The following is a 17,018-nucleotide window of genomic DNA, read 5'->3' as shown; positions in this document are numbered from 1 at the left end:
GTAGAAAATAAATCTTTGCAGTACTAGCAGTACCTGTAATGTTGTCATCAATAGAAATAATCAATTAATATTTTCATATCACATATAGACATCTCAAAATATCTCTATAATTAGTGAGTTGTTAGACCTCCCAATAAGTCATTTTATTTGTTACTTAAGAACCACATGTATTATATCAATATGGAAGCACATATTACTGGATCATCACACATTTCTTTAAACATTCTGATAATTGTATATTTCATTTATGCGTTTTCAAATAGTATTGTCAGACAAGGTCCTAAGGCTCCACCAGACTGCCAAAGAAGTCCATGGCATTAGTCATTTATTCAACAAACATGAAGTCCTCACTGGGGCCATCTCTTGTTCTGTCACCTTCATATTATGTCATTTTGCTTTTCCTTCTTGTTTGATGCTCTTCCAGTGGTTCCACTTCCTATTCTGTTCCCTGTATGAGGATCTAACCCAAAGCTCAATCCTTGACTCATAACTAAATTATTTTATACTTCCTCCCTTATAAATCTTACCCACCTGCATGACTAATTCAAACACCAATTCAAAGAGGACTCCCAAATCTACCTCTCCTAATCTTTTTTTCTCCAACTTCAGTCCTAGATTTTAAACTACCTGCTGTGTCTAGCAACCAGAAAAACAGACCATTCACGGGTAGACTGCCTGGGTTCACATCCCAGTTCGGATCACTTACTAAAAGTTGACCACAAGTAAATTATTTAACATCTGTTGCTTCAGTTGCTTCATTTGAAAAATGGGGGTGATAATAATAGTATCTATTTTATAAGGTTATACGAGTTAAAAAAGTTAATACATGTAAAGCACTGGGGCACCTGGGTGGCTCAGCTGGTTAAGCTTTGGACTCTTGGTTTTGGTTCAGGTCATGATCTCAGGGTCGTGAGATCGAGCCCTGCATCGGGCTCCACACTCAGCATGGAGCCTGCTTGGAATTCTCTGTCTTCCTCTCCCTCTACCCCTCCCCCTGCTCAAGCACTTTAAATAAATTAATTAATTAATTAATTAATTAATTAAATTAAAAAAAAAAACACATGTGAAGTACTTATAACAGGGCCTAACACATTTCAAGTACTCAATAAATGCGAGCTATCACTGGTCTCATCTCCTTTCAAGCCCTGACATTTGTATCTGGTGTTTATTAACAGATATAGTGCTAGCTACCGGGAATATGAAGATAGGGTTCTTACCTAACGACATAACATTGATCAAGTCATTTCTCAAGTGACTCCCCACCTGGTCCAAACTTAATGGCACTGGAAATCTTTTACAACACTGCCTCAGATAAATTCATCTTCTAGTCTTCTCTCCTCCTGTTTTACCTCTTATAGCTTATATTCTATTCTGGCCAGATTGGACTGCACTGCTATCTAGAAGATGGCCTGTGCTGTTCTGCTTCTGTCTTTCCTCACACCATTCCAATCTCAGTTATGTACTTGACAGCAATGATTATGACTTACAATGATTATTTCCCCAATACTATGAATGATGCCCCATAAACATACACATTACAATTTCATCTAAGTCACATATTTAAGAATCAATTTCCTTCAACATTTGTTCATTTTGTAAGCACCTCACATTGGCCAGTTACTGTGCCAAGAGCTGTGGATACTTTTTTAAAAAAGAATACAATATGACCCAGTTCTCAAGATCAAAGTCCAGTAAGGGAGAGAAACATGTAATCACATAAATGCCATTCACTATGAAAGGTGCAATCATAAGAGGAAGGGACACCAAGGAATGAGCAGTCAGCTCAATTTGGGAGGCAAGAGTAGGCTTTTTAGATGATGGATTTGGGGCTTAAATGTATTGGAGAAAAGCTTATTCCATGTAAAAGAACAGTATGTGTAAAATACAGAGGCATAAACCAAAATGGTCTGTCTGGGGAACAGTTCATTATGGCTGGAGTATAGGGCCCAAGGGGAAGTGGCTAGACACAAAACTGGTGAATCAGACAGGACTTTCTGGTAAGCATAGGTATTTGGACTTTATCACACAGGCAATGAGGAATTAATACAGGGTTTAAACAGTAGCATATGGCCAGAGCTGTATTTTGGAAAGCTCACTCCTGGCACTATTGTGGCAGAGGCAGAGAAGAAAATCTAAAGCAGTACTGTTCAATAGAACTTTCTGCAATAATGGAAATGTTCTATCATTCCTGCTGTCCATTATGATAGCCCCTAGCCACATGTGGCTAATGAGTACTTGAAATGTGACTAGTGCAACTGAGGAACTGAGGAATTTAGTATTAATTTAAATAGCAACATGTGCCTAGTGGCCACTGTATTGGACAGTACAGCTTTAGAGATAGGGAAATGAGTTAGGAAGCTGTTGATGTAGCTCAGATGATAGGACTATGACAGAATGTGATTCAGTAAATACTTGAGAGGCAAAATGGTAAGTCTTGTGGATATAATGCTGGGGGGAGGGAAGAAATTGAGAATGGGCTCCCAGAGTCCAGGCTTTATGACTGAATAGCTGCAATTAGCCAGGTTAATACAGAAGCAGATCTAGCTTGCACAGATTGCATCAATTTTGAACTTGTTCAAGTGCCTAAGGGTTATCCAAGCAGTAATATTTAGTAGCAAGTTTAGCTCAGGAGAGTCTGCTGAACTCTCTGTAAAGATACACATTTGAGAGGCTTGGAGCCATTGGGTGAGATTACTTAGAGAAGATGAACAGAACTAGAAGCAAACTGAGGCAAAACCCTGGCAAACATCAACCTATCGGAAGAGGCTAAAGAAGAGTCCATGAAGTAGACTAGAGAGGAACAGTTGGACAAGTAAGAAAAGAAACAGGTGAGACTGGCCACAGAAATCATGGGTGTAGAGAATTTCAGGAAGTGTGATCAAATATCAAATGTTTCAGAGGTCAAGTAAGGTGAGAACTGAAAAGTGCATCCTGACTTTGCCAATTAGGAGGTCCTTGGTGACATGTGCCAGAACAGTTTCCAATAACGGAAGAAGTGGGCTGAAGAGTGGGAATGGGGCTGAGAGAGGAAAATTCAGATAGTTTCAGGTCTTGACTGTGCAGGGTAGCTCAGAGGTAAATAAAGAGTCTACAAGTGGACAGTTATTGGTAAGGTTTTCTTTCCTTTTTTTTTGAGGCTGGCAAACCAGTAAAGAAGTTAAAAATGCCAATTGGAACGAAATGGAGGATAGCTTTAGAGTTAATAGATAAGGTTGACCAGGTCTAAAGAAAAGGAATTTCCTTAAACCGAAGAGAGGACTTCTGGTACAATACTGAAGGATTACAGACAAGGCTCGGTTCATAGGAGAGAGATGGAAAATCGCGAGTTCTCCCGCAGGTTGGCTCTTCTGTTCTATTGGTGGGGAATAGGGGTTACGGACTAGAGTGAAGATTTGAACCCATACACTGAGGGCCAAGGGAGAGATTACTGGCTATAAACAAGTAAAAGGTTTGCTTTAGGTGGCGAAAGAATCACCATAATATCCTTAGGTTTTTATGGGATTTATTCAACATTGAGAGAATAGAGGGCAAAGCCTTAGGAAAAAGTAGGAATTTTAACTGAAATGGTAGAGCATGAGTTCAGTAAAAAAGTGAAAGTGACCAGAAGGAAGGTAAGTTTTGTGTAAGGCAAGGAGTCGAGGCTGAGAGGCCTCAGTGAAGCGACGAAGTCTAGGTAGGTTCAGGAGAAATAAGAGGCTGTAAAGCTGCCTAAGACAAAGATGCCGAACAAAACGCCCACATCGACAGTCCGCAGCTCATTTCCCGCTGGAGGCACCAAGGATATCAACTCCCTTTCCCCTGGTCGAACTACATTAGGCCCGGGGAAGGACCCCACCCTGCAAGCCCTCACATCTCCGGGTCCAGGCCCCACGCTCCTTCACTGCCAACAATTTGGTGGGGCGCGTTTCCGCCGGACTCTGTCCAGGACGAACTAAGCGGCACTCTACACCTGAGTAAAGGGAACCAAACCAAGCCGCCCCGGGACGCCCGGCACGGCGGCTGGTATTAAGGGAGGGGCCGCTAAGGCAAGAGATCTGCGCGCCGCGCCCGCTTCCGTCCCACCCACTGCGCGCGCTCCCAGGACTGGCGAGAGAGCGGCGGTGCCTGCAGACGCATGCGCTCTGCTGCTCTCCCCGCGGGCTCCGGCGCTCCTTTCCCCTCCCCCAACTGATCGCACCCTTGCGCTTGCGCAGTGCACGTTTTGGGGCAGCGGCAGCCATGCTGAACCCGTACGGAGAGGCTAGTGGGGGGGACAGGGTCGACGACAGCGGGATAGGAAGCCGGGGATATGGAGAAGCAGCGGCATTAAAGCGCCCTGGCTCTCTGGAGATAGGCCAGGACCATGCGGCCTCCTTGGCCGCTTGCACGACCCCCAGAAACCTTCGGAAAACTGGTCCTCGTGGAGGGGGGAGGGGGCGGCTGGCACGTGACCCGGGTCAGCCAATCTGGGTGTTGCTGACGTGGCGGCGCGGCCCCGACGATCTCCCTACCCCCCCAGCTCGCTCGGGAAGGGAGGGGCTGGGGGTTACGCCCCCTCCCCCAACACAGCTTCAGTTTCTCGGGGGGGTGACACCCCGGATTACATCCTCTTCCCCCCTCCCCCCGCACCAAGCCGAGGGGAACGTTGGCTCCCCCCCGGAAGATTCCAGGTTCCAGGTGAGAAGGGGCCCTTGGGGGGGCGGGGATGTTGCTAGTCATTTAAATGCTTAAGCAATGGTGGGGAGTCCGGGGAGGGGCGAAATTCTTGGGGTTCAGAGAAGAACCTGAGGGTGGGAGGGTTTGTCCTTCAAACAGTTTACAGCCAATGGGAGCGTGGAGGGGGGGCGAGCGGGAGAGGGCCCCTCAGATGGGGGAGGGGAATGGCCAACCTCATGCCTCCATACCAATTGGAGGGCAAAGGGGCGTGGGGGCGGTGTGTCCCCCCATTCCATTCGTCCCCTGGGGGTAGAGGAGTCCGGAGCCAGGTGAGGTTTCCTTTTGGCGGCCGGAGGGAGGGGTGACCCAGTGGGCTGAGGAGTGGGAGTGGTGTCTCTATTTCCTACTCTTGGATGTGAGTGGGCAACCCAGGTTGTGAACTGAGATTGTTCCCGGGCGCCCACTCCCTTTCTCCCCAGAGACTCTGGAAGGAGCATTTCTGTGCTTTTGTGTCAGCGGTAGGAAGCTCGCAGTCATCACATGGCATGCTGGAGGTTACGCTTCGAATCGCTTATCGAATTTGTGTGCATTCACGTGGACACGGCCTGTGGAGCCTTCTGTACAAACCTTCGTTGCCTCGGTGGGGGTCTTAGCATGTGTTACCCCAGGCTGGGGAGGGCTTACAGGCTGAAAGCTTGGGGTTCGCTTGGGAGCAGAAACCAAGCCCAAGGTGGGTGCTGGGAGGGCTGTAGAAAGCGTGGTCTGAGACAGGAGGGAGTGAGGCTTAGGATCTGGAATGATTTCACAGCTCACAGGGTTTCGGGTTTCTCCAGGGTGGCCTCTTTTGCCTTCTTCATCCCCTCCCCCATTCCTGAACAGTTCTCTCCTTGTGTACTGCGGGGGAGGGAACGGAAAGGAGGGAAGAGTTACTTTTCCAAATTCCTGACTAGCTGTTAGCCTCCCCTGTGACTCATGGGGGAAGGGAGGTTTGGGAGGGAGTAGGGAGCAGTGATTTTCCGGAATGCAGGAAAGTAAGCCAGAGTAAGGTGTGGCTGCCCTTTCGCTTTCGAAGACCCAGCATTTTCGCGACCTCCTAAATTTTTCTTTCTGGCCGGCCCCCTAATGGGCCTCTGCAACCTTGCGAGGCCTCGGGCGGAGAACTGCAGATTTAGGAGGCTGGGCCACTAGGGGGAGGGGATGGGGGGAGGGGAGAAGGCCTCAGCAAAGTTGCTGTGTCATTGCCCGCCCTGCTGCAGCCACCCGCGCCAGCCCGCATGTACTTTGGGGCCGAAGCCTGATCCCTGCGTGGGGGAGGGCGGTAGTAACAGGGGAAGAGGCTTCCTTCCCGGTGTGCACTTCCCCCCGCAGGGTTTGCCCGACTCGGGTGGTCGAGAAGACGTGAGATTGGCGGCCATTTTAGACGCAGTAACCGAGGTTAGGGCTCAAGAGCTACTATGAAAGGAGGGAGGGTGAGGTGGTTGGAGCGCAAGGACCTAGGCCCTCACGAGCCTTTCGAGGGGGGGGGGGTGGCTCTTACGTTCGTTGATTTACATTAATTTCCTTTCTCAGATACGCAGTCTGTTTTCTGTCTTGGTATCCAGAGAAGGGGAGATGGAGAGGGAGACCTCCCGCTAAAGCCCAGGTTGGGGATAATTTTTTCACTCCCGCATCAGGGGACGAGGGGCGGGGTGGGGCGTGGGCCCAGAGATGGCTTGAGAGATCCTGGCCTTGTTGTATTCTGTGTCTTTACTCATACATAGTCTAACTCTAGTCAGGTAACAAGATTGTGGGGAAGACTTAGTAGGTTGGGGGAGGGGGCGAGACTGAGCTCCCAAAATGGCTCCTGCCCCTCCTCGGAGGCGGACGGCCCGGGGGGAGGGGAGGAGGGGAGAGAAGGAGGGGGAGGGCTAGTCTGAGCTGCAGCCGCCGCCTCCTCCGCTCGCCCTCCTCCCTGGCGCTGACCGATGGACCAGCCGCTCCGTGGGGAGGACTCCGGACCCTGGTGGGGGGGTGGGAGGGCCCTGTCGCTCCCGTGGCGGAGGGACCCTAAGAGGGGGTTTCGGGCCTGCCCTCGGGATGGGGGAGGGCCAGGAGCTTGGGGAAAGGTCTGAGCTTGCCAGGAGGGGGAGGGTGTTCACCCTGATTCGCCCCTCGCAGGACTTGTTTTTTCCGCTCTGAGCCAGACACCGGAATGAAGTTTGGGGAGGAGGTGGGTTTCATTTTATAGAGAATATGGGTATGTTTGGAGATTTTGTTCCCACTTTAGGGCTGCTGGGATTTTGTCGACCAGGCAGATACTTTATGGGTAACTGAAGGTATGAGCAGGGAGGGATTGCAGAGGTGCTTGGGCGCAAGTTTTGGGAACGTATCCTGGATTTGGTTTGTCTTGTTGGTAAGCCTTTGGGAGCGCACTGATTCTGAGTTTTGCCTTTGTCTTCCGATTATTTGACCTGGGGAAAGACGGGGAGGATTTTAAGACTGCGGCAAGCCTGTATTTTTGATTGTGGAGTACGGGAACGTTAGATCCCTCCATGGCTACGTTCGAGAGCCCTTAGTTATCTGCTAGAGTAGCAGGCCGCGGCTTCTAAGATGGCGTCTTCTTCCTCATTTCAGATTCTTCACTGCAGCGGCCTCTCTGCCGAGAACAACAACCCGCCAGGCGTCCCGCGGCCACACCCTGGCGGGTCCAGGCTGGCTACGCCCACGCGGCCCCCTCCTGTCCTGTCGGTGTGGCCAATGGAGGAGCTACGAATGGCACGACCTGCCCGAGCTTGGCAGTTGCCGGTCGCACCGGTCTTGGACGTCTGGGAAGACTTTGTTGGAAGGGGAGGCGGGGAGAGGGTGCTGCACCCATGCCAACCTCTCTCTTTCCCTGGAGTCGCCGAACCACAGCGCAGCCAATTGGCTCAGAGATGTGGCGGGTTGCCGGTTCCCTATGGGTCTATGCGGCACTCTTCTGCCTAGTGACTGACACCTTGGAAATGAAGCTTATGACGTCATCGCTCCAGCCAACCAATAGAAGACGCTCCCGCGGAGAGCTGTTCCTCCCCTTTCGACTCTGCTTCTTCACGCGCGTGAGCGAGCGTGCGCGCGCGGAGGGGGTGGGGGAAATCTCGAGCACGGTGGCGCGCATGAGCGGCGAGGCTCCGCCTCCCTGCCTATATATAAAGGGCTGGCGCGGGGCTCGGCGGCGCCATTTCGCGCTGGAGTGGAGCAACCTCTAGAACGAGCTGGAGCATTCTGCCTACTGATAGAGAGCCTTCGAGTCGTCGGGGGCCGCCATTGCAATCCACGTCCATCCGTTTGGAAATGGCCTTCGTCTCGGCCTATGACCGGTCCCGGCGGACAGTACAGACCCCATAGAAGCCCCCGACGCTCCCCTTTTTCGGGCCCCGCCCAATTCTCGGAGTCTGTCCACCCCCTCTACTCCGCCCTCAAGAGGATTTCAAAGATGGAGGCGGTGGCTCCCTAAACCACTTTTCGTGTTCATCCGCCTCCATCCGAGATCGAAACGGGACCTCGTCCGCTGCGGGCAGTCCCAGCAGGAAGAGGGGATCCTTGCAGATCAACAGCGGGCAGTATTGACGACGGTGTCCGGGATTGGGGGCCGTCCTAGTGTTTGAGGAGTCCGTCCCCCCTCGCTCGCCCGCCTCTGCTGAGGCCGCCGCCATTTTCTCGCTGTCCGCCTCCCGCGGAGCCCGCCAAGCTGCTGGGAGCTCTCCGAGAAGCCGTGGAGAAGATTGCTTTCGTGCCGGCCCGGCGGGGGTGTTGTCGCCTGGAGGGCCAAGGGCAGCGGCCCTCCACCCCTCCCCGACTCCCCGGGTTATGCTGGACCGGGAGGTAAGGGGAACCGAGGCCACCCGGACTTTCCGCGGCTGAGGGCAGCGCCGGTTCCCCGTGGTCAAGATGCTGCAAAACGTGACTCCCCACAGCAAGTACGTCCCCGCGATCCGTGTGTGGGAAGGAGACGTTGGGGGCTATGGCACGGGGATGTGGGGCGTCGGGTTCCGAGGGAGGACAGAACCGACTCGGGCGCGTTGCTGTTTCGCGGCGCGACTGTTGGCTCTCGGGGGCTCGCGGAGGGGGTTGGGTGACGGTTTTGGAACGGTGGTAGAGGGCCAGATACTGCGTATGGAGGAAGTACAGGTTGTCAATTTGTGCGTTACTTTTCCCACCGTAGTCCAGTCTTAATCTAGTCGGACAGAGCTGGGTTGGCGGCGGAGTGTAATGGGAAAAGACGACATTGAGTGGGTAGCCGGTCCTGTGGGTGGTGGGTCTGGTGTCTAGCAGCGGTCTGTCATGGGTCTTTTAGGGTGTTTTGTGACCACATCTAGCACCTTAAAGTGTTGCCATGGTGATAGAGGAGCCTCAGACTGGCTACGGAGATTCCCAGAGTAGGGTAGACGGATTACTTTTAGCCTGTGGGTTCGTGTGTCCAGCCTAGGTCATTAAATCTTTGCTTGTCTTTCAATGACAATCAGTTTTGTGTTGGCTTTGCGTGCGTTTTGTTTGGAGGGTGGTTTTTGATACCTTTGAGAGTTTCATTCTGGGCAGGAGGGTGGAGCTAAGGATTTTTAGTCCAGCTCTGCGGATGTAAACAATGAGATTTCCCTGTAGTGTCTGTAGTCTTAGGCCCTGGAAACACCTGGTCCTGAGGAGTACCAGAGAGAATAGAAGTTTGAACTAGTCTTGACCATTGATTTCAAGAAGATTCTTGTGCTAGATGCTAGCACAAGGTGCTAGAGTGGGAGCCGTTAATCTTATTTTTTTGGCGGGGTCGGGGGTGGTCTGTCACTATTCGGCTGGAACTTGCTGACCTTGACTGGGGACTGGGCCGGCTTTATTTTTGAGTCCTTTGGAGGAAGGAGACGAATTCGATTAATTTCTGGGGTTTGGCATCTGGGTTGTTCCAGCGGTGAAGTCAGACAAATGCTCCCTTGTTTAAAAATTTTTTTTGAGTTGGTAAGGTTTTCCGTTAGATTTCGGATTCATTCTCTGCTTTAAATTAAGCAGAGCTGGTGGGGAGGATGGTGTTGTGTTCTCTTGTGCCCAGGTGGGTTTTTAGGTATCTCATCAGCATTCTATGAAATTTGCTCCCTTATTTTGTTCCCTTCCTCTTTTCACTGGCTTCCCTCAAGGCTCAACCACCATGGCAACCACCTAGCCGCTAGTGAGGAAGAAGCTTGGGGCTTGAGCTTCTCTGCTCCACCCATTTTGCTTAAGTCCCATCCTGTGAAGTTTGTGGTTCTTAGATGCTATGCTGTGCTTTATGAGAAACCATCTTGGGACTTTGGTTTTTTTTTTAAGGGAACTACAGATGATAGAGCTTATTAGAGTCCAGAAGGTGGCATCTGGATAGGTGTACTAAAAATAGGGAAACAAAAAGTGGGAGGGGGGCACAAGAACAAAGCTCCACAAATTGTTTGGATACTGGTTGACTTACAAGCTTGATTATCTCTTACTAACTTCCAAGTCTGGATTTATTGGGTATGTATTGTGAGTGGCAGTACTGATTTTCATGAAATTACCACATCTAATTATGTTTCCCATTTCACAGGCTCCCTGGGGAGGGGAATGCAGGGTTACTGGGGCTGGGCCCAGAGGCAGCAGCGCCAGGGAAAAGGATTCGAAAGCCCTCTCTGTTGTATGAGGGATTTGAGAGCCCCACAATGGCTTCAGTGCCAGCTTTACAACTGACCCCTGCCAACCCACCACCCCCGGAGGTGTCCAATCCCAAAAAGCCAGGACGGGTTACCAACCAGCTGCAATACCTGCACAAGGTGGTGATGAAGGCTCTGTGGAAACATCAGTTTGCGTGGCCCTTCAGGCAGCCTGTGGATGCCGTCAAACTGGGTCTGCCGGTGAGTAGGGATATTGGAGTGGGGAGGTATTGGGAATGGAAAAGAATGTGTGTGAGTGGAGGTGGGCTGCTTAGTATAGGTGCTGCGGCCCCTAGGGACTTCCTATCCCTCCCCTATAGGGCAGATAGCCACCAGGTTTCTGGATTCTTGGTCCTTTGTGATTATTGATCCAACCGCTTGCTATCTTGGCATCTCTCATTGTGCCCTCCATGTGTCCTTCCTTAACTTTTGTGCCCTGGCTCCATTTTACAGATTCCCACCCCAGGTTGGGAGAGGACCACGGTGGCCAAAATTCTTAGCTTCTTCCTCTCCCTCATGCAGCCCATGGATAGCCAACCCCAGAGGTAATGTCACAGGATGGGAAATACTCAGAGTGGGTGGGAGGTGGGTGGTTAGAGAAAGGCACCAGGGGCCTCCTAAACGGGTGTTAAGAATCCCATTCCATTTTTTTTTCTGTCCTTAGTTTAATTGGGGCCGCAGTGTAGGGGACTACATACTCTGATGCATAGGGGGTGTGTATGTGCGTGTGTTTGCTGGGGTCAGTAGCTTAGGAAAACTGGCATTTATTTTTCATGGTTCTGATCCTAGCATTTATTTCTTTAGGATTATCACAAGATTATAAAACAGCCTATGGACATGGGTACTATTAAGAGGAGACTTGAAAACAACTATTATTGGGCCGCCTCAGAGTGTATGCAGGATTTCAACACTATGTTCACCAATTGTTATATCTACAACAAGGTGAGTTTTTTTAATGTGTGTTCATTAGTAGATGGAGAAAGATTGTGCTTCTGTTACTGCTAGATATTTTGTTGGTATGATGTTTGAAGGTGTTCTCAAAGTGGGTTAGGATCCAGAAAATCTGAGCTCCAAAGGATACCACTCACAGTGATGTGGCTTCAGAGATCTGGAGTTAAAGGTTATTTAAGTAGAACATTTACATACTTGGGGATGGTGGCCCTGTTTCTCAAGAGAAATCTCTAGAGGGTTGAGTAGAGCAGAATGTATTCTCCTTGACAGTCTCATTCCCTTACTTTTGAACTTTTTTCTTTACTGCATTTTGAGGGATAGTAGGGTAGGACGTGGAAATAAGTGGCCTAGTATAGGTAATACTCAGTACTTGATGACAAAGTTGTCTGAGGGGCTCTGGTGATACTTGGGGTAGGAATTCCTCAGAAAAATGGTTTGTCATCCATTAACTGGCATTTGAATCTTCTTGTTTGTGTTTTCTGTAGCCCACTGATGATATTGTCCTAATGGCACAAACATTGGAAAAGATCTTCCTACAGAAAGTGGCATCAATGCCACAGGAGGAACAAGAGCTTGTGGTGACCATCCCTAAGAATAGCCACAAGAAGGGGGCCAAATTGGCAGGTAGGAAGAGCGGTAGTTTTCCTAATGGAGACAAGATGGGGAAGATAGTAGAACTAATTTTTTTTTTCCTTTCCTTTTTTCCAGCACTCCAGGGCAGCATCACCAGTGCCCATCAGGTGCCTGCAGTTTCTTCTGTGTCTCACACAGCCCTGTATACTCCACCACCTGAGATACCTACCACTGTCCTCAACATTCCCCACCCGTCAGTCATCTCTTCTCCCCTTCTCAAGTCCTTACACTCTGCTGGACCCCCGCTCCTTGCTGTGTCTGCAGCTCCCCCAGCCCAGCCCCTTACCAAGGTATGAATCTGTGGATTTCTTTTGGGCAGCGGGAAGGGCAAGGTCTTGGATGAGGTGGACCCTAAAAGGCTTGCATCTTGTTTTTCTCCGCAGAAAAAAGGCGTAAAGCGGAAAGCAGATACTACCACACCTACCCCTACGGCCATCCTGGCTCCCGGTTCCCCAGCTAGCCCCCCTGGGAGTCTTGAGCCCAAGGCAGCACGTCTTCCCCCTATGCGTAGAGAGAGTGGCCGCCCCATCAAGCCCCCACGCAAAGACTTGCCTGACTCTCAGCAACAACACCAGAGCTCCAAGAAAGGAAAGTTGTCAGAACAGTTAAAACATTGCAATGGCATTTTGAAAGAGTTGCTCTCTAAGAAGCATGCTGCCTATGCCTGGCCTTTCTATAAACCAGTGGACGCTTCTGCTCTTGGCCTGCATGACTACCATGACATCATTAAGCACCCCATGGACCTCAGCACTGTCAAGGTACCCACTGCATGGGGCAGATGGGATGCTCAGGCAGTGATTGGAACTTTGGGTTCAATAAAACGGATCAGTCACTTTTTATGGGCACACGGCAATCTTGATTCTTGGTATTTTATTTTTACAAAATGGTAATGGGACAGGAGGTTAAGTACTTGATAATTGAATCTGTATTTCTTGGAGTTTGAAACTATATGGTGAGTTTTGTTTTCAGAGCAATACTACTCATGTATGTTTAAGTTCTACTTACTGGGTTAGGGAGTAAGGGGTTGGAAGCATAGTCAGAGGCCACTCACCCCTATCACTTAGAAATGGTTTTTTTTTCTAGACGTAGATATTTCTTCAACCCACCCAAATTCCTTTGACTTCAAACTTGAACCCCAGGGCATAGATCTTTAAGGTCATCCCTACTGTGCTCTCAAGAGAGGGCTACTCTTGCGGTGTCTGGGGTTGGCAGGGAAAGGTGCGTCTCCCTGCCTGTGCAGCTTCTGATGCTGCCTCCTTCTGCAGCGGAAGATGGAGAACCGTGATTACCGGGATGCACAGGAGTTTGCTGCTGATGTGCGGCTTATGTTCTCCAACTGCTATAAGTACAATCCCCCAGACCACGATGTTGTGGCCATGGCACGAAAGCTACAGGTGAGTGTCACAGTTGGAATTTGAAGAATAAATGGGTCTGGGGAGAGCGATTTTGTCCTTTGCTATACCGCCTTATTGTGAGGCTCTCCCGAGTATGCACGGTTGTAAATTGGAGCTGGACTGTACCACCAGGTGGCTGGGTGTAATCGGGGCACTATTGACTAGCATGGTTCAGAGGGTGTCTGTCTTCCTAGGATGTATTTGAGTTCCGTTATGCCAAGATGCCAGATGAACCACTGGAACCAGGGCCTTTACCAGTCTCTACTGCCTTGCCACCTGGGTTGGCCAAATCCTCTTCAGAGTCCTCCAGCGAGGAAAGCAGCAGTGAGAGCTCTTCTGAGGAAGAAGAGGAAGAAGACGAGGAGGATGAAGAGGAGGAAGAGGAGAGTGAAAGCTCTGACTCTGAGGAAGAAAGGGCTCATAGATTGGCTGAACTACAGGAGCAGGTATTTTGTCACTTACTCAGTTTATTTTGTAAAGTCATGCCCTGTCTTTGCCCTAATTTTTTTTTCTTTTATTTTTTATTCTACTTTATTTTTCTCATTATACATCTGATTCTTTTGTCTCCAGCTTCGGGCAGTACATGAACAACTGGCTGCCCTGTCCCAAGGCCCAATATCCAAGCCAAAGCGGAAGAGAGAAAAAAAAGAGAAAAAGAAGAAACGGAAGGCAGAGAAGCATCGAGGCCGAGCTGGGGTTGATGAAGATGACAAGGGACCTCGGGCACCCCGCCCATCTCAGCCCAAGAAGTCCAAGAAAGCAGGTGGCAGTGGGGGTGGCAGTACTGCTACACTAGGCCCCCCTGGCTTTGGACCTTCTGGAGGAAGTGGCACCAAGTAAGTTCTAAGAGGTTAGGAAGCAAAGACAAACTTGGCTATTACTATAATGTCCAGGGGGAGAATAGTTTCTCCCACTCCTTGTAAAGTTTTCTCTAAACCAGAGGTCAGCAAACATTTTCCGTAGTTGGCTGGGTAGCAAACACTGATTTTGAGAACATAACTATATAGAGTCTCTCAGTTACTCAACTTTGCGGGGGTAGTACGAAAGCAGCTATAGACCTTATGGAAGCATGGGTAGGGCTATTCCAATAAAACTTTATTTACACAGAAACTAGTGGCAAGCCAGATTTGTCCCCAAGTTTGTCTATTCCTTCTCTCTGCACCAATCTATAGTTTGTCTTGCTTTCCGTGGTGAGGTGGCTTAGAGTGTTTCAGGGAGCAGAAGGATGGACTCATGACAGTATACCAGTGTCTAGTTCTCAAAGCACAAAATAAACGGTAAGTGCTTAGCATGTGAGAAGGTCTGTTTTCCTGAGGAGTGTTGGTAGTATCTCCTCTCCAGTTGGTTTACCCATTTGCCTTCTGGGAAAACTGAAGCATTACTCTGGCAGGAAATTCAGATTAATAAGCGTTGGGAGAGGTTAGTGATGCTTTCCTAACTGACAAAATTTTGCCTGTAGACTGCCCAAAAAGGCCGCGAAGACAGCCCCACCTGCCCTGCCTACAGGCTATGATTCAGAGGAGGAGGAAGAAAGCAGACCCATGAGTTATGATGAAAAGCGGCAGTTGAGTTTGGACATCAACAAATTACCTGGGGAGAAACTTGGTCGAGTTGTGCACATAATCCAGGCCAGAGAGCCTTCTTTGCGTGACTCAAACCCAGAAGAGATTGAGATTGATTTTGAAACCCTCAAGCCATCCACGCTTAGAGAGCTTGAGCGCTACGTCCTCTCCTGTCTACGAAAGAAACCTCGGAAGCCCTATAGTGAGTATGACATGATCTTCCCCTCATGAATCCAGCAATCCTCGAGTAGTTTTGAGGACAGTTTAGAAAAGGATAATAGGGAATGTTTGATGCATTCCTCATTGTCAGCTCCCAGGGCAGGGGGGGACGTGCCTGTTCCCCAGTCAAGAAAGGAACTTGGCAATAGGAAGGTGCAGTGAAACTACGCTTGTGGCAGTCTTGAGAGCTGGAGTGTTTGTTTTTCTAGCCATTAAGAAACCTGTGGGAAAGACAAAGGAGGAACTGGCTTTGGAAAAGAAGCGGGAACTAGAAAAGCGGTTACAGGATGTTAGCGGGCAGCTCAATTCCACCAAAAAGCCCCCCAAGAAAGGTGAGTACCCTGTAAGCTACTACAAACTCATTACATCCACCTCTCGCAACTCTTTCCTTGACAAATGGACATGAGATTGGTACGATTCTAACGTGCAACCTTGTTCTGCAGCAAGTGAGAAAACCGAGTCCTCGTCAGCACAGCAGGTAGCAGTGTCCCGCCTCAGTGCTTCCAGCTCCAGCTCCGATTCCAGCTCCTCCTCTTCATCGTCCTCTTCTTCGGACACCAGTGATTCAGACTCAGGCTAAGGGGCCAGGCCAGATGGGGCAGGAGGCTCCGCAGGACCGGACCCCTAGACCACCCTGCCCCGCCCCTTCCCCCCCTTTCTGTGACACTTCCTCATCTCATCCCCCCTCCCCCCCACTGTAGGAGAGCTGGCTCTGCAGGGGGGAGGGGCACAGGGACATTTACTGAAGGAGGGACTTAAATGGACAAAATAAGATTGAGTTCCCAGCCCCATTGAGAGTGACCTCTTGGGCATAGAGCCCCCATTCAAAATGACTGGGGCGGGGCAGGGGTACAGGGTGGGAGTGGGCAAAGGCCCTGATACGGGGTTTCCTGAGGCCATAGCTGCCCTGTTCACTTGTAAAGGCCCTGTTTTGAGGTGGTTTGTTCTAATTTATTTTAAGCTAGGTAGGGCTGAGGGGTATGGGGCCATGGTCCCCTCAGCCTCCATGGGGAGGGAAGAAGGGGGAGCTCTTTTTTTACGTTGACTTTTTTTTTCTACTCTGTTTTCCCTTTTCCTTCTCCATTTGGGGCCCCTGGGGCTTTCAGTCATCTCCCCATTTGGTCCCCTGGATTGTCTTTCTTTGTCTGTTGATTCTAACTTGTAAATAAAGAAAATATTATTCAAATTTTGAGTTACCTTAATAACGTTTGCTTTGTAGTGTTTCAAAAGGAACATAGTATAAAATTTTGAGGAAAATATTCCTGAAGTGAGAAAAGAGCTATCTTGTAGTTGGATTATCTTCTTAGTTTTTAAACCAGTAAGCTGTTGCTGTGGTGATAAAAAGTTCATCTGCTTCGTAAAGTGAACCCTTCAAAATAACCTTTAGGTTCATGGTTTGCTCTGGTTTTTTGTGTTTTTTTTTTAGATTTATTTATTTAAGAGCGCGTAAGTGGAGGGGCAGAGGGAGAGGCTGAGCAGGGAACCTGACTTGGGCTCGATCTCGCAACCCTGAGATCACAACCTGAGCCAAAACCAAGGGACACTTCTGACTTGAGCTACCCAGGCGCTCCTGCTGTGGTTTAAATAGAGAAAAAGTTAAACCCTCTGGCTCATTGATACCTTAATTAAGCTTAGGACTCAAGGCTTAAGATAGGTTTTGAGATTTTTCCTGTGTGGATTGTCTCCTGAAAATGCTTAAACCAGATGTGAAAAGGATGGAAGGCGGACAACAGGTATTTTTTGTGTTCTGCATCTGACCTGAGAAGGCAGTTGTGCTTCCTTTTGTAAGCTTTGGCCTCAAAAGTCCAGATTTACAGAGCCCTGCACAGTTTATTAACAACATAATCCAATTTTTGCCAAATTTAGATCACAAAAACTAACCTCCATAAGTTTGACCCCTTGTCTTGCTGAGAGAGGGGCTGTATAGTTCAGGGAACTGGGACATGTGGGTTCTGGAATTGGGG

At 49.5% G+C, this 17,018-nt stretch overlaps 1 protein-coding gene across 6 annotated transcripts; it reads left to right on the top strand.

The window, feature by feature from the left end:
- The first annotated feature begins 4,220 nt into the window (after window positions 1-4,220).
- On the top strand, window positions 4,221-16,256 carry BRD2 (bromodomain containing 2). 6 transcript variants are annotated; one of them, XM_032410060.1, is made up of 15 exons: window positions 4,221-4,656; window positions 5,115-5,275; window positions 6,205-6,277; window positions 7,249-8,570; window positions 10,193-10,496; window positions 11,100-11,237; window positions 11,732-11,870; window positions 11,955-12,169; window positions 12,263-12,637; window positions 13,145-13,273; window positions 13,468-13,719; window positions 13,844-14,109; window positions 14,733-15,037; window positions 15,264-15,386; window positions 15,498-16,256. In XM_032410060.1, exons 4-15 carry the CDS (start codon window positions 8,542-8,544, stop codon window positions 15,632-15,634), a joined length of 2,412 nt encoding a protein of 803 aa, XP_032265951.1. In that variant the 5' UTR covers window positions 4,221-4,656; window positions 5,115-5,275; window positions 6,205-6,277; window positions 7,249-8,541; the 3' UTR covers window positions 15,635-16,256. The 6 variants fall into 6 exon arrangements, with proteins under 6 accessions (XP_032265951.1, XP_032265954.1, XP_032265952.1 ...); XM_032410061.1 differs by lacking the exons at window positions 4,221-4,656; window positions 5,115-5,275 and adding an exon at window positions 5,812-6,069; XM_032410063.1 differs by lacking the exons at window positions 5,115-5,275; window positions 6,205-6,277 and having other exon boundaries at window positions 4,264-4,656; window positions 15,498-16,246.
- The last annotated feature ends 762 nt before the right edge of the window (window positions 16,257-17,018 follow it).

Source organism: Phoca vitulina, unplaced genomic scaffold, assembly GCF_004348235.1.
Source record: "Phoca vitulina isolate PV1807 unplaced genomic scaffold, GSC_HSeal_1.0 scaffold11, whole genome shotgun sequence".
NCBI classification, from domain to species: Eukaryota; Metazoa; Chordata; class Mammalia; order Carnivora; family Phocidae; genus Phoca; species Phoca vitulina.
Note: the sequence above shows the minus strand (reverse complement) of the source record. Positions and strands in the feature narration are given on the sequence as shown.

Coding starts and splice junctions, on each gene's coding strand:
- BRD2 (XM_032410060.1), top strand. CDS start 8,542: ATGCTGCAAAACGTGACTCCCCACAGCAA. Junction 10,497..11,099: donor CCGTCAAACTGGGTCTGCCG/GTGAGTAGGGAT, acceptor TTATTTCTTTAG/GATTATCACAAGATTATAAA. Junction 11,871..11,954: donor GAAGGGGGCCAAATTGGCAG/GTAGGAAGAGCG, acceptor CCTTTTTTCCAG/CACTCCAGGGCAGCATCACC.